Source organism: Fulmarus glacialis, unplaced genomic scaffold, assembly GCF_000690835.1.
Source record: "Fulmarus glacialis isolate BGI_N327 unplaced genomic scaffold, ASM69083v1 scaffold35307, whole genome shotgun sequence".
Classification (NCBI taxonomy): Eukaryota; Metazoa; Chordata; class Aves; order Procellariiformes; family Procellariidae; genus Fulmarus; species Fulmarus glacialis.
In genome coordinates this window covers 2346-28719 of record NW_009221900.1, presented here as the reverse complement: position 1 = coordinate 28719, position 26374 = coordinate 2346, and the positions used below count along the sequence as shown (strand labels likewise).

The 26374-nt window shown below is 38.3% G+C and overlaps 1 protein-coding gene across 1 annotated transcript in view; it reads right to left on the bottom strand.

Annotated features, from left to right (window-relative positions):
• Positions 1-25787, bottom strand: part of LOC104079287 (ras-related protein Rab-3C-like) — a gene marked incomplete at both ends in the record, with an annotated part of 49547 nt that extends 23760 nt beyond the window's left edge. Inside the window, one exon of the mRNA XM_009581276.1 lies at positions 25669-25787. Coding sequence (XP_009579571.1) covers positions 25669-25787 — 119 coding nt within the window. The remainder of the gene's footprint in view (positions 1-25668) is intronic.
• Between the last annotated feature and the right edge of the window lie 587 nt (positions 25788-26374).

Sequence of the window (26374 nt, the reverse complement as noted above, 5' to 3'; positions counted from 1 at the left end):
TTAATGAATGTTCAGGCAATGTAGACATATTTAAGTCAGCAGAGCCTGATGCTTCCTAAGGCCTTAAGGGAACTGTTGAAGTAATCTCTAAACTATTAGTGATTATCTTTGAGTACTTGTGGAGTAGGTCCCAAGAAATTAAACACAGGAAATCTTAGAATACATTAAAAAAAAAAAAAAAAAGTTAAAAGCAGAAGCTGAGGAATTATAAACCAAAAAGCCCACTTAATGCCTGGAAATATTTAACACCAGAACAGTTTCCTGGCTCCTTAGATACAGCGAGTTCATAAGACATAGCCACCATAGATGTGTTACTGACATTACTACATCAATAACAAAGAATGTCAGACCAATTTGGTTGCCTTCATTGATAGGCTAACTAACCTGGCAGGTACAGGCAGAAAATTAATGAGATTCCTCTTGATTTTAGTAAGGTTAACATGTAACAGGAATTTTCTATACAGCAGCAAAGGAAATATGCAGAAGAAAAACTGAACAAAATTAAACTCTGCCCTCAGATTAGTTATGAATGATTCACTGTCAAGATAGAAAGGCATTCTGAACATGAGCTGTCAATGAGTTTCTATCTGCTGCTGTATTAATGACTTGGATGACAGAATAAGGAAGACAGTGATCAAATCTGAAGACACCAAGCTGGAGGGAAGTATTTGCAAGTCCTTCAGAGAATGGGATCAGAATTCTAAATGGTCTTGATAGACTGATGGAGCAATCTGGAATCAATGAGACGAAATTTAATACAGACAAATGCAAAGTGCTACCTTTTGAAAGAAGAGAGCAAATGCATAAATATGAGCTTTGAAATAAATGACTAGATGGTGTTTCTAAAGAAAAGGAGTCTGGGGCTGAAGCGACCAAAAATGAGCATAGGTAAGACAGTGACAAGACAAATCTGACTCTTTGCAGAGTTAAGATGTGTTATAAAGAACAAGGATTATTCATTCTATTCAGCATTTGCATGACTTTTGTTCTGTTTTGCATGCTACACTTTAAGACAAATTAGGAGGATTATAGAGGACAGAAACAAGACAGATCAAAGGTTTAGCAACTTGTGAACAAATATTAAAGGATTATAATTTTAATTTAGAAAGGGTCGTAGATGAAGCAACACAATAACAATACTCTAATACTTAAAAAACAGACACAAAGAAAAATAAATTATTAACCTCAGCTGGAGACAAGTTGAGTGGCCCATGAGAAACTGTGAGCACTGAGAGTGGCCCATGGGGAATGTCTAGCATAGGGCTATGAACTAGACACTATTCTGGGGTTTCCACAGCCCCTGTTGGCAGGGAGCATTTTGATTTCATGCCACATCTTTCTTAGTGACGTAGTTGACAAGCTTGGCTTACTATGGTTCTGAATATCCTTTTCTATGGCAAATCAGTTTGTTGCACTTCTTATTAGAGTCACCCAGGCATATATCAGCATTTCTCTTTGTGCTTTGCAGATGTGCTGTGTACACTGTATTCCAGAGAAAATTCCTTTATATGCATTACAGCACCACATTTGAAAACATGATGAGTCTGAATCTTCCAAACTGTCAGAGTCACTTTATTATAAAATTCTAACAAAAGATAAAACCAAGATATTCGACACAAATTGAAGATCACGCTCCAAGAATGGAATGATGTATTAAAGTGGGTGAAACAGCCCTGTGCCCCCAAATCCACCCAAAATGTCTTTATCCATGAACAGCTACTAAATGAAGACTTCTTTAGCTAGCCAGTTAAAGAATGTGTCTGGACATTTTGATCCTGAATGCCCACAATATTTTTACATTACCTCTTCATGGAACAGGGAGCAATCATAAGTCCAAAACAAAATAGAGCAAGGCTAGGATTCAGCACTTTTAACTTCAGCCTCTGAAAGCCTAGGCATCCACTCTAAGCCAGTTGCTTTGGCTCCTTCCATGGTAAAAGCAAAGGCACAGGACCTGGCAGAGAGCAATTCATTCTGCTGTATAATGACTGTGAAAGTTTGGTAGATGAATTTCCCCTCCCAGGTTCTTATTTCTCTTCTTTGATTATAAATAGAGCTTTGGTGATTGGCTTAGACTAATACCTAATTTAAAGTTAGGAGAGATTGATTCTATTATAACTAATTGAACATGTTGCTTAATCATCTATATTAACACAGATCTGAAGGGTCAAAGACAAATGAACATATTGATTAATATGCAATACATAAAGAAAGTAAACAGACTTTTAAGAGGTTGAAGATGCCAGATATGAAGAGATAGAGAAAATTAACTTTGGGCTAGAAATACTGAGAGATCAAAGGTAAAAAAAAATCCAACAGCAACCTAAGCAATTACCAAGACAAATGTTTACTGTCAAGCTCCAAAACTCCCCCAAAGTAGGAATTTACTGAACATGAAATACATGTTCTGCAACTTTTGTATGATCAAGATAATAAGCAGTTTTTAAAATAACACAATTAATAGGTCTTCTCTTATGACCAAAACATTAAAGGCTATTAAACAAGACCTAAATAGGATACTGCTATATCAACAACTTTAATTAAAGAATATTGTAAAATAAATACTTGAAAAATAAATATGCCCATGTACAAAGGATGCATTTTGCTTTCCTGATGATGTAGGCAGAAATGACCTATGACATTTTTTATGCTGATTGTTATAAGACGCTTTCCAGAAGGCAGTTAGAGAAACACTCACAACTTTCATAAAAGAAACATGAATCCATTTCACTGCTTCTCCTTGAACTGCACACCCTGCACTGAGACTCTGCAGAACTTCCATTACAGATGGAAATGCTTCTGAAAGTCACTTTCACTAGAGTTACCCAAAGGAATCGCAAGCCTTGAAGTTTATGCATGACGGTGGCTTTCTTCTTCTAATTCTCTCAATAGAAGACTAATTACAACACCCTCTCAACCTGAAGTTAAGATGATCCTTGGTGTTACAAATTAAATGTAAGGCATGGATATCTGAACAACACTGTATTCACTCATATGTAGTTGAAGAGGCCTTGGCAGAATTTTATTCGGTGAATCAGCAGTTTCTTTTATTTGAGACACTGTCTGTCACAGGTAGTATCTTTTATTAAGCTGATTTGTCTAAGTGATACAACTAGTCACTTTTCAGATAACAAATTAATTTTTCAAAAGCTAAACCAAAAGTGTGTATCAGACTGCAGGGAAGTATATTATGAATGACTTAAGGCAGTTAGACATTCTTTGATTAATACTAGTGAATTATATGATTAATAGATTAGTAGATCTAGAGCATTACTATTGGATTATTATCATGTTTTATATCATTATTAAGTCCTTTATTAAAGGTAAGCTTATAGATTTGGTACATCTCCTATTGCACAGAGGAGGAGCAGTTTCCAATTGCTTGCAGCAATTGCTTTGTTTTATTTTACTCTGAGACCCATTTGGAAAATTCTAAATTGCCTGTATGGTCAACATTTAAATAAACCAAAACCAAAATAAATTATAATTGGACATGCCTTCTATAAAATACTGGCAACATTCAGCATGTCCTTAATCAGGTATCATGTCCATGCTTTTTTCCAGACAGAAGATATTTTTGCAAGGCTTTTTTTCATTGCCTCCCTCCACTCTGTACTGTTCTGTGCTCTCCTGTGCTCTCCTGCCATACATTTTGTGTTCCAACCCTCCCAAAGGCTTACTGTGTCAATAGAAAAAATAATTTTAAGAAAAAAAAGAATGATCTTTCAGACTTTTTACAGAAAATATTTTAATGTGTGTAGAAGCGTGTGGAACGTGCAAAGAGAACGCTCTAAAGTAAGTGTTCTGCCTCTACATGCTATTACCAGATGTGTGGAGCAACTACCTAATGCAACAGAGAAGATGGAAATTTATGCATTAAATGGTATTATTGAATATAATTTGCCTCTATTGACACATCCTCATTATTCTCTATAAAATACAGTATCCTTCCTAGCCTGTGTAGAGAGCAGAGAACAAAGGACACTAGAGTGACCTGACTTCCAGGTACCCAGGAATTCATCCAAAATTAATCTGCCTTTCCTGTAACAGCTATTTGTTCAAGTGCTGCTTGGCACCACTTACAATACCTCTAAAAATGTGCTACTGAGACACCTGCATTAACAGTTTAAATATTAACCACCTCCTATTTACTTTTGTTGCCTCCTTTGTCACAGTGGAAAGAAAGCAGCATGTGGTGTGTGTGTACATGTGTGTGTTAAAGTTCAAACTATATCTCAGGAAATGAAAAAGCATTCAGCTTCACAAAACAGGTGGAAGCATGGCAGAGATTTATAGAGGATGGGATTGGTTACCTTGGAAACAGGTTTGAATTCTTTCATCAAACAACAAGAACCTCAGTGTTGACCTATTTCCAACTGCTGTGTATGGATTTAAGGTGGAACTTTTTGCGAAGTTTATACAAAAATGTCTTCCTATCAACATTGAGTATTTGTGTACTGCTTAAATGCATTACTTTGTTTCCGCTACACTTCTAAGCCTTTAAAGTGAGAAAGATAGCTGAGAACAGAAAAGCAAAAGTGTAGAAGAATGTGATAATCTCCCTGACAAGAATTTGTTTCCAATGTATTTGAAGTGTGAACACTTAAAAACATGGCCAACATATTATCTTCGTTACAATAACCACTTAATAAATATAGGTAAACAATTGTTTATGGAGAGAAGCCACTCCCCATCCTATTGCAGAACTTGGAAACCTGAGATAAAGTTCCACCAGATATTTAGCATTACTTTGTCTTCCATGACCTCAGCTCCAAAAGTTTGTTTTAGTTTTGTGGGAACTGACATTTTACATGGCATTTTTGCATGAAACCTATTACAGCTGGCACTCAGTTCTGGTAAGACCTTTAATGCAGTGCATTAACAATAGAAGGGTAACTGACTAAATCAATCTACCTTTCTCATCATATCCTATTAAACTTCCGGGTATAGGAAAGTGAAAACAGAAAGGATCATTAATGCAGGGTGTATACACACACAAATACAGATGGAGAGCATGTGTACAGCACCATGTATTACTAATTTAGGGATCCTCCTAGTAGTCTGGGTGTCTAAGTGATACAATGCAACGCAGCATCACACAGAGATGTGACATCAAATCCCAGAAGCAGTCAGGTTGCCTGCCTGGTGCACATACCAATTATCATCTGGTCTGAACTATTTTGGGTGAATTTACTCTCTGTTCCTTGGCATCATGAAAAGCCCAAACTGGGGAATGAGCAGAAAGAAAGGAAAGCCAAAAACTCACCAACTGAAATTCAACTGAACCTGATGAAGGAAGAAAATAATTGGGAACTGCATAAAGCAGTGAAAATAGGATTGGGCTGCATTCCTAATGTACAGTTAGTTCACATCATCATACCTAAGTGATAATGTGATTTTTAGAGTCATTCTTAAGGTCATTGTATATATCATATTTTCTGAAGCGATCCATTTTTTAGTAATTTCCAGGGAGAACAGATGGATTTGTTTGTGGTAGGGTATGTTTCTCACAAGGAAATATATTACAGGTTATATGTTTGCAGCATTCCTAATGCCAAGATTTTATTTCTCTTAAAATTTCTCATAAAACTCAGCATTTTCTTTGAAATGCCAGCTCTTGAGACTGTGATATTACATATAATTTTTTTAAAAGGGATATTATTGGCCCTCATGGTCCTTGGTAAAGGTCTGAAAACATTTAAAACACCAAAAAAGGTGTAAAGGTACCTCAGAACTTCAATCCATGGAAAGAAAACAAAATGGAGTCTTTTGCAAGCCACACAGTCCCTTTCACCATGAAGTCTTACAATTTTTAAGAGAGAACAAAATATTTTCTTCACTCTGACATTTTTCCTCCCAGTTCTTACTTTGGTAATATTATTCTTTTGGAGATAAAAGAGAAGACTCTCAGACTGACTGAAATATTTCGTTTTAGTTTGGCCACAGAAACAGGACTTGCCCCGCCCAGCGATATAGCCAGCTGCAGGTCAGATAAGATATGCTCCCTACCTGTATACAGGGACCTACTTGTCTTTAAAATGCTGGGCACGTATCTGGCAGAAAATTGTTATCAGACCATTTATTTCTAGGTCCTTCTTCAGTGTATATTGTGTTCAGATCAGATAATTATTGACACTATTACAATAGAGTTTAAAAATCCATCATAAAAATCATTCATATGGACAAAGTATCAACAATTAAGCTATAATCTCGTTGCAGTTCATAATGCCCCCAAAGTCCAATTGTCTGCTTTTCCTGTTATGTATTGACACACGAGTGTAAGTAATATATTTTACAGACCTCATTCTCATACCCTTCCATTATTCTAATTAACTCTGTCTAGTTGAAGATTAACACCTTCCTTCCTAGGACATCTGTCAATGGTGTATCATCAACAGATCGCATTTTACCTAAAGGAGAAATCTTTTGTAAGTGAATACTTTCATGTTTGTGACTCCATTCTTCCCTAGATTTTTTTTTTCTTTTTTTGGTCATAGCTCAGTACAGATCAGCAACATCAAAAATCTGGTTGAAATGTATGCGGGAAAACTGATATTGTACTGCTCATCAACACCACAGTTGCTTAAGCTGAAGAGCTGAAACCCAACTTTCTTCAATTCTGAATATTGAAAAATGGTATTCTACTGGTAGATCTTCCAAGTACTCCTTTAACAGTCATACATATTTGAAAATGACAATAAAGCACTCTCGATATATAATTTGTGTGAGGTATAGCCAAAATAATTGCACAATATTAATGCTGATCTATAAACGGCCTACATTAAGTCTTAACTTGCTCAAGGAATACAGTGGCAATGTCCTTTTAATCACCAGGAGAAGCCACACACTGCCTGAAGTTTTTTTAGATACTTTAAAACCCAGTGTCTCTGTCTTCTTTAATGTGCGTAAGACACCAAACGTTGCATGTGCTTTGCTCAACAGACACTCTGTGTTTGTTATGTTTCTAGTTTATACTATATTTGCCACTTGCTCACTAAGTTACAGATACATGATTACATAGTACTGTGTTTAAATAAATGGATATTATGAATTAGCTGCTGCAATGAATTAATACACTGAGCAAAGCAATAAATGTCTGGAGGAAGAAACAAGGTCAGCTCCAGCGTATTTTATTTTCATTTTTCATCTCCACAGTTTTATATATGTCAGGAGGCATGCATTTTGACATATTTTTTACTGTGAACATGACATTTTGTCTTAGAATTTGTCTGGAATGTGTTTAAAACTTGATAGGCTTATATCCCATGGAGGTCTAAAGCTCTGCTGAAAACATCAAGGACGGCGGCGCTCCAGGAAGCTTGACCAGCCCTGGCATGTACCCTCGCTGAGCAGACAGATTCCTGCGGCTTCTAAATACAGCAACTTGCTCTGGCTTTAAATTGCCCCTGGCCTGGAGGCTACGCAACACTGCTCTTTCGTGTCACCGTGAGCTAGCACAAAATGTGCTCTGCTTGTCAGCCGTCAGTGAAAACATGGGGAGTTTCCCAAAATGGAAAATGGCTGGAATGAGTACAGACAATGCTGCTGACCTGATGAAAGCCCATCAGAACCACTTTGTTTCTCAATTCTCTTTCTTCAAAAAAGTGAAGTGATTCTTACCATTTTTTCCTACCCTTCTTAAGCACTGTTCTCACTATTCACACTCTTAACCCCCCCTTTCTGATAGCCATTTAATTTGGGCCTTTTATTTTGCACTCGTGCTTTTTTCCTTTTTATTATATAGTCATCTCCCCAAAAGCCAAAGCTCAAAGAAATAATCTACATCCCCCAAATACCCTAATTTACACCTTTATGTGCACAGAAAACAAGCAGAAAACCACAACCAAATAATTAGTCATTTGATTTAACAGAAAAGATGCCATCTCATTTTCGTCATGCCTTTTGCTTCTTTCCCCCATCTAAATCCTAAGCAAAACTGAAAGACATTCCCAGCAGAGTTCATCGCTAAGGCTCAGAGGGAAACCATGTACTCCAAGGTAAGGTATGTATACATTCTTAACAGAAATTCTCTCTTTCCACTCCCTTAGTTTCCTTGTTTTTTTAAATGCAGAATTCAATTTGGAAAAAAAAAAAAATCACCAGGAAATGGTAATCAAAAGAAATGCTAAAAATGCTGATTAACTGCTGAGTATTAAATAAGCAATACTCCAAGCATTCATATTTTTCAGGCCCTTAATTAGGAAGGATTGGCTGATGTCATCCTTGATGGCCTTAGCTATAGCTGAAAATGAGAAAGCAGAAGACATTTAAAACCTGACGTTTAATACTGAGGAGGACTTTGTCTCTCTCTGCAGCAGGTTCTTATGTATATGAAATTGCCCATGGCTGTAAAAAAGGAAAAAATCAAAAAGGAGAGCAACCAATGTAATGAATCAATAGTTTTCAATTAAGTATACCTAGGAAAGTGCAACAATGCCCTCAACATAAACAAAAATCTCCAAAGAGCAATACAGTAAAAATGAAGGTAATGAAATCTGTATTGACTGATTGACTGAATAATGCTTAAAAATGAATCCAAACACTTGTGTTTATGAGCATTTCTCTCCCTAGGATTCTCATGTGGAATGTATTAAGTTTGTTTTTCTGTTCAAATCTTAGTACATAAGAAAGTAGTGCTGCATTTCCTGGAGTTTTTAATTAATAGTCATATCAGAGATCCCTAATAAAAACAACTTAAACATATTCAAACAACAAAACAGTTACTTTATGATGCCATTCACCTCCTTGTGACTTTTACTACTAGGAGAAGATCCTTTTTTTCAAAATCAAAATCAGGATTTTAGTCCAAGTCATTCTAAGTCTGGGAGAGATCGGTGTTGACTCCACTACAAGAAAGCACTATTAACAGGGTGAATAGGCATAGAAAATATAGAAACAAATTGGACGTGTACATACATCATGGAATAAGACAGCTAATGATTCAAGTATTTTACTAAATAAGAATAAGCCTACATTATAATTTGCCTTGATAGGTTTTGCAGCTTTTAAAGCTTAGTTTTTATTAATTTCCTCCAACATCTTTATTAAAGAAAATGAAAAATCTAGAAACTGGTTTTAATATACTGTGTTTTGGTGAGACTGCTGCACATCAGAAAACCTTTGCCTTTACAAAGGCAAAAACTACCTGCATGCAATATAGCTGTGACAGGGACCCACACAATCTGTGGGATTCTACAATAACGTTTTAATCCAACATGCACATACAGTGCAACTTTACACTTCAAAATGCTCCCCTAGTTCTGCTTGATAGACTAGGCACAGACAGAGGCTAGCAAGGTCTGTTCATGGCTGGGGAATAAGCTGGCTGCATATGAGGCAGCTTTAGTCTGGAAGCCATAAAGGCAAACTTAAGCACTTCCTCTGTATATTATGATATGATATTAGGATAGAGGAGCATGGGAGATAGTGTCCAGCTGTCCTCACTTTGCATACCTCATGAAAATATGAACCGCCTTAACCTACCCAGTAATTTAACGTAAGCCTTTACTTTCATCATCTTTCTGTAACTCATGGGATGAACTCTAGTACTTGAAATTCTTCCTTCAGAAAGCAGTGTGGGTTACCAGCCATGCTCAGGGAGAAGAGCTGACTGTGTTCTTACAGCAGGGTGCTGCCCATACAAGTGGGGATAACTGTGCTTTTCCAAGCCACCCCAGCACTTCTTCTTGGATAGCACAGTTCTCTGCTGTTTTAAGCTGAACGTGGTTTGAAACTGCATTCTAGCCCTTAGTGCTCAGGAAATGATTTTATGGAGAAAGGACTGTCATCATCAGCTTCAGCTTTCTGCTGAATATACCAGATCAATACTGAAACACCCTTGTTTGGTTTTTTGCTGCACTGTTCTCAAGATAACGTTTGCTGTCAGAGAAGTCAACTTCAGCAGTTTATTACATAAAATAAGACTGAAATGTAAAGGAGCTGCTTCGGAGACTTTCCAGCAATATGTATGTGTCCATGAGTGGGCTCTGGCAGACCCTAACTGAGAACAGAACCATTCCAAGACTTGCTTAAATATATTTTACAAACCTCCATCTACTTTATGAAGTGCTCTCAGTCTGCAGCATTCTTCTTCTTCCTAGCAAAAGCCTTTTCCCTTCCTCCTTTATCCCTTCCCATGAAGCCTTTTGCCAGTTAAGTGAAGAGGCTGTTTTTGGAAGTCTCAAGATGCTGGTTTTCTGGACTCAGGAGAAAAGCTAAGAACACCAATGACAATGAAGATGTCAATAGGCTAGAGGGTATGGAAGATAGCCACAGAGTAGTGAGAAATGATTTTTAAAGAGCTGCAGTGGAGACAAGGGAGAGAAATCAGCATGAGGGGATGTATGAATTAAATAAAGATCAGTAACAGAAATACCAAGTAAAGAAAATTTCCAGCAGCAGTTCCCCACTGATTTTGGTGTGTGAACCCTCCTGCTCCACCCCAGTCACAGTCTGAAGACCAGTGCTCAAGCTGTGGGGGATGATCCATGCTGCCTCATTCCTCAGCCCTCACTCAGATCCCTCTGGCTAGTGGCATTTTCTGGTTTCCACAGGTCCCTGCGATATCTCCGCAGCCCTGTGAGCCCCACTCCTGCTGCGAGGACTGTGCCCCTCAGCAAGAACTGCTGCCCTTCACCTATTGCAGAAACTGCCTTGAAGAAAGCTCTGAAGGATGTCTGATCACCTTCCAGTCCTCTCTACTAGAAATATATCTACTTTCCAACATAACTACCACTCTTGACAAACATCTTTGCTTGTCCTTAGCTGACTTGGAGGACCTATTTCTTTTTTCAGCTCCCTTCTTTAAAAACCTTCTTTCTGTCCATTTGGGACTTCACCATCCTCTCCAAAAAGGAGACAGGGCCCCAGATCATTTGCTCTCTCTGTCTGCACTCCCTGTTTGCTGTGTGGGACAGCACTTTTAGCCTCTTTCAGAGAGACGCAGTTTTATCACCCCCTTGCACAGTTCCCTTCTGCCTCCTGGGACATTTCACATTAAGCTGGCAGGACAGCCCTTGTAAGCTCTGACTGGATTTTTCTTGTGTGACTTTATTGTGAAAGAGAGAAATATTTAAGTATAGAACTGGAATTAAAACAAATTAAGCTTTAGCTCAAGGATTGCAGTTTAGATAGTCTTACAAAAGAGCTTGTAACATATCCCAAATTTCTTGAAAATATGAGCCCTGGAACTTCTCTCCTTTGGGAGGATAAAAATGAAGACATCTGAATAACCATTTAAATTTTAAAACCTTAACTTAAATGTGAGGAACAGATTAGTTTTTGTTTTCTTAGTAACACACTGGATCTGGAAGACTGTTTACTGTGGTAGACAGTATGAAAAGCCCTTTAACAACCTCAGATAAACCCAGACTTCCCCTCTAGCCATCGTACCCATGCTTTTGTTTATATAGCTAAGATCTGACCGCAGTAACTAACCCAAGGAAGAGTCTCCATGGAGACTGAGAAGTCATTTTAAACACCCATGACTTTCAGAATATAAATTTCTCTTAACAGATATTGTATGAATTTTCAGCTAGAAGCAACATTTCCTGATCATTCTTGGTTACTTTTGTATTTTCTGTAATTTACTCATGCAAATAGTAGACAGATAGACAACAAAACTCTGTGAAGATTATAAAAAATGAATAAGCATTTGTATTTAAGATGAACTACCAATATTGATTTTCCTCGATCTATGAAAGAAATGTCTTTAAATCTGATCAGAAATATAACTTTAACTGCTATGTAAAGTGTCGAGCATTTGTGGTTTAAAAGCTCAGAAAAAACGTAGATTATGAAGGCTGTACTAATAAGATCGCTAATTTCAATTTGTGCGTCTAAAAGTATAATACAAAAGTGATATTTATTATTTCTCTCAACTTTTCCACAGCTTACACACAGGCAATTTTAGTCTATGTCTCTCTCTTTTTTGATTGCAGTTGCAGGTTTCTTGTGGGTGACTTGTCACTGGGTCTTAATGATGTGTTTGCTGATTCTCTCTCAGCAACCAAAACTGAAAGGACTGATACTAAATATTACATCAAAGGAAGTTTTGCATCCCCATCCTTTCTGGCTGGTTCATATTTTGTTCTCTCCTTTTCTCCCAGAGGCTGTAACATTCAGTTCTATTATCTCCTTGTTTGTAGCAAGGGAGCTGTAATATACAGGCTCCTCTCACTGACTAGCAGCAGAAACTGCTAGGGTCCTGTTCTTTCTTCAGAATTCTTTTGAAACAGAATTTATTTGGTTTTTTTTTTCTTTATTTTTGCTTCCTTTAGTACACTTTGCCTCTGCTAATGTATACACATAGCTAAGTGCGAATTTCATGTGTTCAGTTGATATGGATTTCCTACGGAGTTTTGCCCTCCAGAAACAAGAGGAAAAACAACCACCTCATATGACAGATGCTAGTTTTGTTGTTTAGTGTACGTCTGAAATGCATAGTTTAAAATGTAGGTATGGAAAACCTGGGAACGTTATGCAGATTTGTCTCTGTCAAACAGGGCCTGAAATCAGTTTTGTCTGTATTATGGTTTTCCAAGGGAGCCATTCCCTATCAATTGTTTTTAATTGATATAACACTTTCTTTTCACTTGCTGTGAACAAAGCACTGTAAATAGAAATTTATAGTGCAAGGAGGCAATTCAAGATAAAATACATTGATTTATTCTTCCCCTTAGAGTATGTTCCTCTTATGATGTGAACTCACGGCAGAGGATGTTTGCTATAAGTAGAGGGGAGCGGAGACTCTATGAAAGCTTTCCTTGCTGTGAACATTGGACAGCTACAACTCTTCTTGTGATTTCATATGTGAATCAAATTTTAGCTGCACTTTTAAAAATGCCAATGGTAGCAAGAAAGAGGAAAGGATCGAGTGAGGTCTGCATTGTCCCTGGTAGAGTTAGAGCTGACCTGATATGTAGCAGCATCTGCTTCTCCACACTTTGCTCAGTGTTTCCAGGAGTTACGCACAGATCCATTGCCTTCTAATTCCCTCTCCCCAACTCCACTGTTGAAGCACTAATGTATAGTGAGATGAAATACTTGTCACATGTGATCACTGAGCTGTCACTGCCTGGCCCCTTAAAACGACTATCCCTAAATTGCTGAGGCTATGCATGCTGGGTTTTGTCACAGGGAGAACTGCAATGACTTTGCAGGAGAATAATTTGTATTTAAAGTCTAAGTGCATGAACTAAGCACTATACAGTGATATCCAAGTTTGGATGGAGCAAATTAGCTTAAGTATTGGAAACAGTGTTATCCCAGAATCTTGGCAATCTAGGGAAGCTCAGCTAGCTTGCATCTTTCTGTGTAGTATTGCAACATATTCAGCCACTGAGATTGTCTTCAGTTGTTTGGTGGCCAGCACAGAGGAGGGTTAAAGCAGAACGACAGTCCCTCCTCTGGTTCCTCTGGGGAGTTTTATGAGCAGCTTGTGACCTCCAAGGCTCACTGTTCCGCAAGGATATCACACGATGTCTGGAGAAATTAGGTGCTGTTGAAGTATATTTTCAGCTAAAGCCTATTTAATAAATACACAAGACCTTGGTCCAACTGGAAGACAGGCTTTTCTGTCCTACTTATTCTCCAGAAAGAGAAGGGCTCTAATGCTTCTTGTATTTTGGGAAACATGAGTGAGCACTGGGTAGAAGTAAAACCTCTAATTTGGATTAACAAAATATTTCCCCTTCTTTTTGCTTATTTTATAATAACTCTATCTTCATAAACCTAGAAATTCAGAAACGTTTATTTGTCTTTAACATGCTGTCACCGGACACTAAGGGGACAGACAGGTTCTTTTAGGGATCCTTGGCAGAATGATGATGGCACTAAATCATAGTTACAATTAAAGCTTTATTTTCTTAACAGAAATTTATTATTGGAATGGCACAGGATTTCTACAAGCAGAATCAATGTAGTACAATCTATAAGTAGCGTAATACAGAATTTATATTACAACTTAACTTATGATTTCTAATCACTTAGACCCTCTGCAGACTGGGTCAGATCTTAATACATGGTTTGCTGTATCAATATAACAATCATAATCTAGACTCAAGAATCATACAAAAGAAGATGAGTCACTCACTCAGTCCTCGGAGGACACAGATGATGGTGGAGGTGTCCCTGGCCACTGGGGAGTCCTGGGTCTCACTGTCCAGCATCAGCTCCAGTCCAGGTTCCCCACTTAGGACTTGTAACTGCTTAATTTTATAGACAGTGCTCTGGGTGCTGTTATGCTTCTCTGTTCTGTGATGGGGTCATCACCACCTGGTTGGCTGGGTATCTGGGACTTTCAGAGCTGGTGAGGAAGGGAGTAATTGGCCTGGCACCCAGGAACCTTGAGGCCGGTGGGGAGGGGAAGAAGAAATCTGTTTGGTTTGTCTACTTGGTTCACAAGACCTTCAGGGCCTGATAATGAGGGGAAAGAGAACGAACACATGACCAGCTTGGTCACAGAGAATGGCTGGTTTGCCTTACAAAATGGTGTTAATTAAGCTAACCATATTACCAGGCGTTGGGAGCAGGGGGTACCGGTCACACCTGCATATGACAAAAATAGATTTCCTGATGTAAACTCCTTCTTGAGGCTGTAGCTTTGGATTTTTTGTAACAATCAGACAGAGCTAGGTTGTAATGCTTTTACAGGTCTGCTGGATTTGTACCAGATGTAGTCTGTTCAGAAAATTTCTGTGTCCTGGGCTTCCTAAGAAGCTGAAATAGTCCTTCAAGTACCATGCAATCTGGTCTGGCAGCCAGCTATAATCTACCACCATAATAGTTTTAAGATCTGTTTTAAGTCACTGTTCATGACTTCCTTGAAACTGAAATTTCCAAAAGTTACATTGTTCATGCCCTGACATTCTCTGTGTGGATTTGGCAGTGGCTCAAACAACAAATGGGACTGAAAAAAATAGACTTTTTTTTTTTTTAAAATTGAAAACAGTCATTATTAAGCAATCACTATGAATGCCTTAGTTTAATGGTCAAGGCCTTGCAATATTCTGATGAAAGACACTCTAAAGGTTGCTTCATTTGCAGGCCAGATGTAAATAGCATTAAGTTATGCTTTGAAAATAACCACTATTACTGGGTTACATTGCCTTGTCACTTTGCAGCTTGAATTTCAATATAAGAACATTGACGGCACTTTTCCTGCTTGATCATAGGGCTGAATTCCAATAAAAGTTCTTGTACTCATCCACATACAGCCTGTGTCTCACATAGCTATCATCCTTTTAAAACTGCCAATGCTTGACATTCTAAACAAGCCATGTTGAAATCAGAGGAAAGGAGGAATCAAAAGCAGAGGAGCTAGCAGGAGAAAGGAAGTGGCCCGCGGGGAGCAGAGATGAGGAAGCAAATGAGGCAGAGGGAACTCAGTTAAACTTCTTCAGACTGCCCACAACACTGTACGCTGCTTTGCTGCTGACTTGCATGGTCTCGGTTTTGTTGGCTACTTGAACTAAGAATGTCCAGGCTACATGAATGAAACTGCAGCCTTTAGTACTACTGACATATACCCAACCCACAGAAGACAACTGCAAATCTGAAATCCCCGAAAGGAACAGCTCCTTCAGTGAATCTCAAGGTTTGAGTTTGGTGCAGGGGCCATCATATTCCTCTGAAGTTAAGAATAACAGATCTAGAGTATTAGAGTACAGAGAAAAGTAAATCTTCGGCAACTGGAGCTAAGAGTGGAACTGTTTAGGGACATTACTGTGTCACTGGTAAGACTCACATGTTGTTGGCTGGCAGCAGAGCTTTCATTTGGGAACACTGAGCAACACTGTAACTTTGTCAACACACACAGTTTCAGGGAGATAAAAAGAGTGTATTAGTTCCTGTTCAGCCAACAAAAAACTACCATTGCCACAAGTTTTTTATGACATTTATTACTAACAAAAATAAATATTGTGAGTTGATGATAACATGCCAGGTTTTGTTTCTTTTGCTACTGGTTGTGTCTCTCTATAAAATAAAGAGACAGACTAGACTAAATATTGGAATCAATCTTTCATATACCTCCTTTAGCATACGGTTATATTATCATGCGTAAGTTTGTTTATCTTCCTAATAAACTCCAGCAGCTCACCACTGATGTCTCAGAGGCATTTTCCACTTTAACTTCTTGAAAAATAAAAGCGTTATCACAGGAAAAAATGGACAAAACTGAAAATCTCATTAAGAGTATCTTAGCATAGTCTAATTAATGGATAGCAGTTCAGCACAGCAGCATTTAGATGTTAATCTGATCATCTGGTCTGTTTTCACCTACCTCAGTCTAACTCTCAGTGACCATATCTGAAGAAGAGCAGGATCTGGTACAGAACGGAAGACATCTCCTTTATTTAACAACAGTTCTCTGAATGGCTGAGCATCTATTGCCTCATCAGCCTCATCTGCCATGCAATGAAACTCCACTGTGAAATTTCCAGTCCAACAAAGCAAGTTTATGTTCACACTGTCACATCTGCACTATTATTATTCATTATTGATGTTCAGTTCAGTTACTAGCTGAGAGATAGCAGGCCACAAAATAGGTATGTTCTGTTTCTTGCAGTATGATCATAGACAGCAATGGGCAGAAACTCACGAACTAGAGGATAATTCTGCCACATGTGCTCCTGGGAATTAGAACCGAAGTATGGGGATAGTTAAGCCAGACTCTCTTCTTGCCAGATGTAGATGGTAGCCAGGCATGACTTGCTAGTTTGTCATGTTTTCCCAAATAAAAGATTTTGGTGGTTTCATATCAGACAGGACTGCCACATTTTTATGAGTGAGGAAAAGGGCCTAGGAAAGGAGTGATGCACCCTTCTTTACTACTGCCCAGCTCTAACAAGAAGAGAAGAAATTAATTCCCAGAACTGCAGCCCTTATCTGTAGGGGTGGGGGCTGTAGAGGAGGTGCAGCCACACTCATGATGTAGTTACCAGTCTGCAGCTGGTGCTAATAAAGAGGATGCAATCCATGATGCTGCTATAAGTCATGTCTAGTTATGGCCAACAGCAGTCCTAATCAACTACCAGCTGAAATAAAAAAAAATAACAGGCAGTTATTTAAGCCACTCACTAGGCCAGTTAGATCCAGTGGAAGTCAAGGGTGACTTAATCTTGCTGGTGAATTCCTGAAGCATATTACTGAGATTAACTCCACTGAGGAGCTCCACCAGTGACTGAGCAGGATCTGGGTGAGTGATTGCTATCAATGACTTCATGACTGTGCTGCCCGATTTCAGATTTGAGGGAAAAGAAAGACATGGAGTACCCTGAGACAATTCTGTCCAGGCAGTATTTATTCCCTTTTCTTATTAGACTCCCCGCTGGCAGCATTAATATGATTTGATGCAGCTGAGGACAGTTGAATGAACACTCTGATACCAGGGTGGCTGCCTGATCTAAGAAAATGGCACATCTATAGTGAAGGAGGTTCAGTGGGGGTGTAGGACCTTCTGCAGAAGCGCTTAGTCCCACAGCAAAATGAATGAAAGGAGCAAGTGTGAGTAAGAACCAATAGGACCAAGAACCACATATGGGTAATTTCAGTTCCACAAGTGTGTTTCTTTCTATGATTTAAGAACATAAAAATAGGAAAGAATGAAAAATGTCATGCAAACTTAACAGCTGTCTTTCCTGATTAACTGCTACAATGCTTGAATCATTTTTTTGACACTAAGCCTACAGAAAAAATTTTATGATGAGGTTTGAACTTTTAAATTGAAGGTTTACTATTTTCAAGACAAAAACCACTTGGATAAGGATTTGCATAAATTTCCATGTATAATATGCATATTTAAATTCAAGGTTTAGTACAAAGAAAAAGATAAGAAAATATCTTCATCAAAGCAATGTTGTCCAGGCTAGTGTGCTATTTAAGCCTAATATCAGATATGTTATCAGAGCCTTTAAAGAGGCTTTAAAGAGCCTTTAAAAAAACAGGCATACGTTCTTTTTTGTCACTGAGAGTTTTCCAGGCAAACCTAAAGCCATGTATTTGGCAATGTTAGTGATAAGAGAGTGTAATACATTACTTTCTGGCACTTCCAAAACTTCAAGCGACAAATAAATAGTTTGGATGACATTGTGTATTTTTTGTTGGTCTGTTATGAGTGATCAGCTGAACATTATAGAAACCTGTAATTAAAAACATAAACCAATCTATTTGCCACATTTTCCTATCAACATAGATGCCTTTTTTTTTTTTTTTTAGGAAGACTCAGTTGCAGTATATGCTGCTTCTCAAATCTCTAAGGATGCCCCGCCCTTGAGTTTGAAATGCAGGGATACTCTTTTTTTGGATATGCTGGGAGAAACATCGTGGAAGACTTTGGAGTGGGTCTGTGAAACTGGAAAGCATGTAGCTGATTTGAGCTAGCACCAGTTTAGCATTTGTGAGCCAAAGTTTGATGACAGACTTTTGAGGGTAAAGATAAGATGTCATCTCAGAGAACTAAGTTTTCCGTATGCAATTTACTACATCAGGAATACCGTACCAAACAATGGGTGAAAAATGGCTAAGCAAACTGACCTGGCATACAGAATTTTGTTTAAATATATTAAAAGACATGTAAATTTCATGTAATTGCAACCACTAACAATATTTCAAATTGTAAAATGTATTTTTGTTTCCTTTATTTAAGTCTGTAAAGAATATCAGTCCCCCCTCCCCTTATGTTCATTCATGTGCAGAAGAAAGTCTTAGACACAAATGAAAAAATATACCAAACTATGATTCTTTTGAAATACTCATCCTTAAATTTCACCCTCTTCACAGAATATAATTTGTGCAATATTAGCGTTTGATTCGTTTGTTTTAAATAGGAGAATGACATGGAACTATCCACCAATGTGCAACTTCTTGCACCTGCTTGGCTGAAAACTATAACTGTGTCAAAAAAACAGGGAATCTGCTTAAATCTCTGTCCACAACAAGCCCAAGTTAATACATTTAATATCAGCATGCTCCAGCACAATATTTTTCCAGCCAGCTCTAAACTGGACTGCTGTGTGGAGGTTGCTGTCACCTGTATGGCAGACTCTCAGTTTGTGCGTGGATCACCAGTGGACATGATGCAGCTCGTGTCTGGACAGAGGCCCACAGGACAGAGCTCCTGAGGACATGCGCGGGGAATGGCATGCACAGCTTGCGTCTGCGCTCTGTGCAGCAGAACCGCACAAATTGTGCTGCACATCAGGTCATATGTTTTGGCAGAGAGGGATGGAGGCTAAATTTGCCTAGAAGCCCTTTGCAGATTTGTTCCCTGATATACAGCAAATAATGGATTTTTCTTAAATGATAGAACTAAGTTCAATATTGATAGGTAAAAGAAAAATAGCCTGTCTGTAGATCAAGCATGTGCTGAGCATGAATATTAGACTGAAATTTTCGAGGTGGAAGCAAAAAGAAAGAATCCTTTAGAAAATACGTCCTTTAGAAGTGCATGTAGCAGTGCTGACATTAACTTAATGGGCTTAATTTCCTTTGAGGACTTCTTACATTCGCCCATTAACATGCTAATGTATTTTCCAATTTTATTTTTTCTCTTAATGACAATTCAAGAAATGCCACCATGTCTCTTATTACAAGAGAGACATGACACAACACAGAAAAAACAATTTCTAGTGAACTGTAGCCGTAGCTGCTAAGTTATAGTTCACTGGAGGTGCTAAAAGTAGTTTGAGGAAATGGAGCAATTTTTTCCACAATGTTGTCCAGAATGACAACTAGTACTGGCATACCCAGTAAATCCAGCTGCCAAATGCCATGTTGTAGTGAATGCTCATATTTTTAAAGCCTTAATTCTGAATGTTATCCTGAATTGATAGTAGCATAGTCACTTTTTAAGGTTCTGCTTTAAAGCAATCTCAAATGGTACCTTGAAGACTTTAATTCAAGCCATTAATATTATAGGAAAAAAAACCACATTTCTGGTGGTTGAACTCATATTGCACAGCTCAGGACCTACTCAGATGGCTACCATTTCATTTCTAGTCTTTGCCCAGACCCAATTCCCAATAACCATCTCCCACGTGTTATGAGTTCAGGTGAAGGATGCACAATCAGTATTTCATTCTGTTGGCTTTAATTTGAAATTAACTTAATTTTCATGCAGTTCCAAGCATATTGCTTAGTACTAAATTCTGCAAATAGTTCCTATGAAAATACAGAATTAAACACAGCACAATAGAGTTCTTAAAATCACAAATTGCCTGTTGTGTCCTAAGCCTCTGTCTCCTCCTAAAATAGGCAGTTTATGTACCTTCTGCCAGCTGATTCCTTCTCAAAGATGATGAGCTTGAGCAGACTGATGAGGGGGAGGTGTTTAAATGACATCAGAGAAAAAAGCAGGAGAAAAAGAGAAAAGAGAAGCATCTTTCATGGAAGACCCTCTGAATTTCTTAAGAAAATGTGTAACCATAATCCTTTCCAACAGGGACATTAAAAAATATCCATCTTAGAATTTTCGAGAAATAATACTTTATTCTTTAAAGAGTGAGGGCAATCAAAGTTTTTCCTAGGATGCTGTTCTCACTGCTCCCATAGGCCTCAGAATTGGAAGAACCGATTCTGTAGACCTTGACAGGCTTACAAAACACAGATCGTCTGAAAACTTCAATAATTCAAAGCCTCTTAGGCTCCTTCAGCCTTGTGTGTCTCCCGAGGAAGCAGCCCTGAATCTGAGACTTCAGCACTGTGGAATTCTCAAATTTTTAATTCCTGAATAAGGAAGCCCTCCACAGCAGTGCCTTCAACAGTCACCAGACAATGATAAAGATATTGCCGGACAAACACTTGAAGTTGGGACAATGTTTTCAGGTGCAGAGGAGCAACTTAAAGTGACTGTAAACAACTATACACAATATGCTCTCTGTCCCTGTCTAGACTTCGGACTTAGCAAAGTTTCAAGTCTAGGGTTTCAACTTAGAACATGAAACTTCATTTCCTGCTGTTTCTGACCTAGCCGGAGACACTGCATTAGAAATATCCTGAGATAAATAATTCTTCGACTCCAATTCAGTCATTATAAGTCTAGAAAGGTTGTATTTATAAAAACAGGTTTAACTTCAATGCAGAGGCATTTATTTTCCTGGCACTTCTATAGAACTCAACATACTGCGTTGATAGCATTTGCAAAGATAATACAAAGCCTTCACCCTCTCCTTCCTACCATAAGGTACCACTGCCATAAAGCTAACACCTTATGTGGACTGAACCACTAATAGGAAAGGGGGCATAACAGCTCCTAGTGAAATGTAATGATGGAAAAGGCTAACAAAAATAAATGCTACAGGTGGTAGTATAAAAGAGGAATGAATGCAACCACTGTGACATTATAACTGAACTAAAACAAATATGCATTGAATTGGCATGGAGCCATTCTCAACATTCACTTATTTCCCCTTCAGATGTAGTAAGAAGGAATTTTTAAAGAAAATCAGATTCCACTAGGCCAATTACTTGAAACATGTGGATGCTGTCTAAAGAATTCAGCTAAATGGGATGTTTTGGTTATTCCCTGATTCTAATTTAGACCTCAGCTAGGCAGAAAACAATGCCCTACAAGCGGTTCCTATTTATAGGAAATAAATCTGTTCCCAAAATCTGCATCTTTTTAGGGTGGCATGACCAACATGCACCAAAATACTGCAACACTTGCACTTGCAGCATTAGCTGCATTTCTGAAGGAGAAAGCCTCCTGGAAAAGGCAGCTTCAAAACCTGGGCAGAGCTCCATAGGACATCTGCTGAGTCAAAGCATGTTTGATTTGCTGTTTCTGCTAGCAGCCAGATTTTCAGCACACATCCACTCTCCCTGAATTAAAACAGAAACTGTTGCTCCTTGTGAACTTCTGAAAATCTGTATCTATAAAGGAGAATACTGTTCAGTGCTGTGACTACTGCCACTGCCATTTTCTTCAGAGGAAACGCATTCAGAGACTTACAGAATACTGTTCAGTGCTGTGACTACTGCCACTGCCATTTTCTTCAGAGGAAACACATTCAGAGACTTACCTGAAATTGAAGAGAACTCTTCAATTATTTTATCAAAGTTTTTAAACATTTAGACTAACTGCTGATAAAGTCTATAAATGATACAAAAAATGCCCAAATGGTAAAAAATTATTAAGGACCTGTCAATTTTGTAGGTCAGTCTGAACTTGTCTGCCAAGCTAGGCTCGTTTAAACAGCATCTGTTGTAGTACATGTGAAACCATATAGGGAACATAGCTATTCAGAGAACACAGGTTAGTTAGTTGAAGATACCCTAGAAGGCAGCAGTTCTGAAGTGACTCAACAATTACAGGACATTAGTTCCAGCAGTGTATTCTCCATATCCTCTGGATGAGACTGAAGGCAATAAATCACTGGGTGTACATACAGCAGAACTATCAGAAGTACCAACTCAAGATTTCTCATGCCAAAAATTTTTGAATCTCAAAAAAAATCTCTATTTAGGTTACAACTTTTATTGGTACTGTCATTTGCAATCTTTAAGGCTTTTTATTTTCATTAGGGAAGGTAAGATATGAATGTTTCCTGAAGTGTCTGCAGTATGGTTGAAATTTATTGGACTTACAAGTCATTTAGCTAAGCTTTTAGAGAAAACCGTTTCTCAGTCTCACAGAGTGGTGGAAAAATGCTTGGCTACTATACTGTTGCATATATTGGTGCTAATAGTTTTAGATAAAATTACAGATACAGATTTTTTTTTTTTAATATAAAATGTTAATAGTCAAATTAGATATAGAATTTCTCACAGCTGAATAAATGCCTGCTGACCCAGACATGGCATCTAGAAATACGATTATCCATCTGTTGTTATAAAGGAGAAATGTCAGCCAGACTTCAGACTGAAAAAAATGCCTTTCAATATGAGTACAACCACTTTGAATTAACTGCTTTTAAAGAACCATGCCAACACACATTTTAAACCAAACTCCTTTATCCAAATCTAAAAGGCACCTGTAGATTCATTGTCCTGACTGCAGTGCAGTTTTTAGATCAAGCCTTGAAGCTGATGTGATTTGAGCTTGGATTTGGCCTATTGTGTATGTATATGAAATGGCACCACTGCCTTCAGAGGCACATTTATCACAGCAAAAAGCATTTTAAGCCCCAGAGAGCCTTAAAAGCTTCCGCTCCCTCCCCCCATATCTTTCACAAATGCACAGACACATGCACATAGCCATGCTTGCTTTTCTGCAGCATTGGTAATTGCGAGTTTTCTTTAACTTCTCTTACATTCAGAAGCAAACTGTAGTTTTGTAATTACTATCAAAATTGGAGCATGGGCTAATCAAAATCAATTATCAGCTGTGAGATGGGAGGAATAAAACAGAGGAAGAACAGCAGGGCAGCAACTGGGCTCATGAAATTAAAAATAAAAATAACAAGCAAATCTATGTTTCATCCTGACAAGTGAGGCACTCTGCCTCTCTGTCATCCCTTTCATCATGCAGATGACTGCTCAGTAGCTTTCAGCACATAATAATGCAATCCCTCCTGTCCACCAAATTTCTATTGTAGCTGCCAACTGTTTGTACAGCTTCTAGATAAAAATGATGGAAAAATCATATTTCACAAACCTATTTAAGAACTTCATAGCTTTAAAATATTTTCTTGTTTCATTTTAAAGGGACTTTTTTTTTTTTTTTAATTAGTATGAAGCCTAGTTACTTTTCACCAGGAGACAAAGAGTGCCAATCATACCAGATCTAGGAGGCTGGAAAACAAACAGGTGGGAAAATTATTATAATAAGTACTCATATTTACACTTGCTATAAAGAAACCTTTGTGTCAGAGGAAGCTAGATAATACATGGCATGCCATCTGGTTTGCCAGAGATGGGGCAATAAGATTTGCAGATTACAGCTGGTCCTAGACAGTCATTATCACCCAGTTAACCCAGCACTTGAACAGAATCAGCCCATGGACAAAAAACAGCAGAGGCAAAGCAAGAAAGTTCTTCATCTGCCAGGCCCAGGAAGCAGTGATGCGGACAGCCACAACTGCAGGTTCAGATGCGAGGTTGGGTGTAGTCCTTGATTCCCTGCTTTTGCTAAACTTTCACAGCAGCATCTATGAATAACACTTTCAGCTACCTCCTGTTAGGTAGGAGATTCTGTCTCATGCTGTTGAACAGAGCAGTACTCACAAATGTGTAACACAAGCACTCAGCATGATACCTCCAGCTTGTACAAAATGGGCAGGACATCCCTTCGGCATAACAAGTCACAGTGAACAAATGTGTCTTCATCTGAGTATCAAGCAGGAGACTCCTCTCAGATACATTCAATTGTCTAAAAGATAGTTGTCTGGTCTCTACTAGTCATATAAGCTTATTGATTCTCTAGTAAATGGAAAGAGATGCTCATAAGAGCCATTCAGTGTAGAGTCATACAGATAACTGATGGAGAGGAGAAGGTGGGACACACTCTGCAGTTGCCCCTTTCCCCTGGAGGAGTGTGAATGACTACTTCCCTAGCGCTTACACAGGAAATGTTTGGCAACCCAAGATTCCATTTCTTGTAGAGCAGTATCGAACTAAGGTTCTCGGTTCTTATTTTCAGTGTGCTGAATGACCAGGCTTAGCATATACAGACCAAGAAAAACTCCAGGTGTAGAGAGGGAAGGTGCTCCATGGGTTCAGTGACACTTCCTACCACAATAATAAGTAGAACAGTATAAAAGAGAGAAAGTTTTTTCTCGGAGAGTCTGAGGCTGGGCAACAATTCCTGTTAGAAACAGGCATCACAGCATCACTGCCTTTTACTTTAGGTGTGAAACATGTTTCTGACCTTGCCTGTCCTGAAAGAAGTACACAGTAGTGCATCTCTTAAAATAAATTCAAAAAAACCCAAAGAAACATACTGAACAAATCATACAAACTCTGAACAAAATCCTCTCTCAAACACAGTTCTCCCATGGGAACAGCATGCCAGAGGGCATGTGGAGCACACGTGACAAATGCTCTTCATATCACTCCAGAGCACTGCTAGGAGGCTCTGAGATATTAAAAGAACTTGTAAAGGAAGAGATCACTGAGATTAGCTCTAGCTTTCCTTTTGGGTCAGCTTTACTTGAAAAAAAAGCCTTTTATTGTTTGGATCCTGTCTGACCCATGACTGATTAAAATGATACACTTTTATGGAGACATCCTGACATTCACATAATACAAGGTAGTATAAGAATCAGCCATTTTAGGTTCTGCTATTCTGATGACGTTTGCTCATCATTTTTACACTTGAGGCACAAGACTGATAGCATAATGTATATGTACAGCTACGGTTAAAAGCAACATGATGAAAAATTAAATTAAAAGACAACCCCCACACATGGTATCTCATTTTTTTCCATGAAATATGGGAACACTTTCTGGTATATTAGCAGTTACTCTCCACACTAGCAGGTTGCTGTTTTTAGTAGTATGAATAATGCACACGAAATCACAGAAAACACAATGGTTACCATGAATTATATGCAACACGTTTTAAAGCATTCATTGTCTTTCCAGAAAAAAAACCCACCGTATCTTTGGGTGTAGGAATCTTGGGCACTGTATTTGGATATAAGTTTTCCAAAATAATTTACACTGTCACAGCAGGTGAGTGATATCAAATATTCTCTATGCTATTCAATATGAATTCCAAGTTTTACTTACCAATCCTGCACAGCATTGAAAGATTCTTCATTTGTGATGTCATACATTAAAATGAAGCCCATTGCACCCCGGTAGTAAGCTGTGGTAATTGTTCTGTATCTCTCCTGACCTGCTGTGTCCTGAAATAATAACAAACAAAATTTTTACATGTTGCAGATAAATTGACAAATTATATCTTTTTTAATAAAAAGAAAACTCTGACAACAGTTATTATACAACTCTGCAATCCTACTCAAAACTAATCAAGGGGGAGAAAACTGAGAATAACAGGAAAAAGGAGAATTCTGCATTGGATCATAATAGGAGGGACACATCCACTCTGTCATGAGGCGAGAATGGAGAGAAGCAGAACAGCATGGCCCTCTGTCAGTTCATATATCCTGAGTCATTCACTGATTCATGTCATTCCACTTGAGAGTCGGGTAAGAACCTTGTCTCGTGCTCCTGCCTTGTACCTTCCCAGTTTGACAGAAGGGACAGGTAAAATCTCATGTCCTGGATAACATGCTGGGACAAAATAGCATCCTTAAAATCTTCATTACAAGATCAGGATGGTTCCTGAAGTCCGGAAACATCCTAATCAAAAAGGCAATGTCTAATTGTTCTGTTCTTGTGATTTAAGCCATTGGTGCTTACGTCAGCTTTAGAACCAATACAGTTCTGTACTGACACAATAAAAGCTGGACGGCAGTGCTTTTAAAATAAG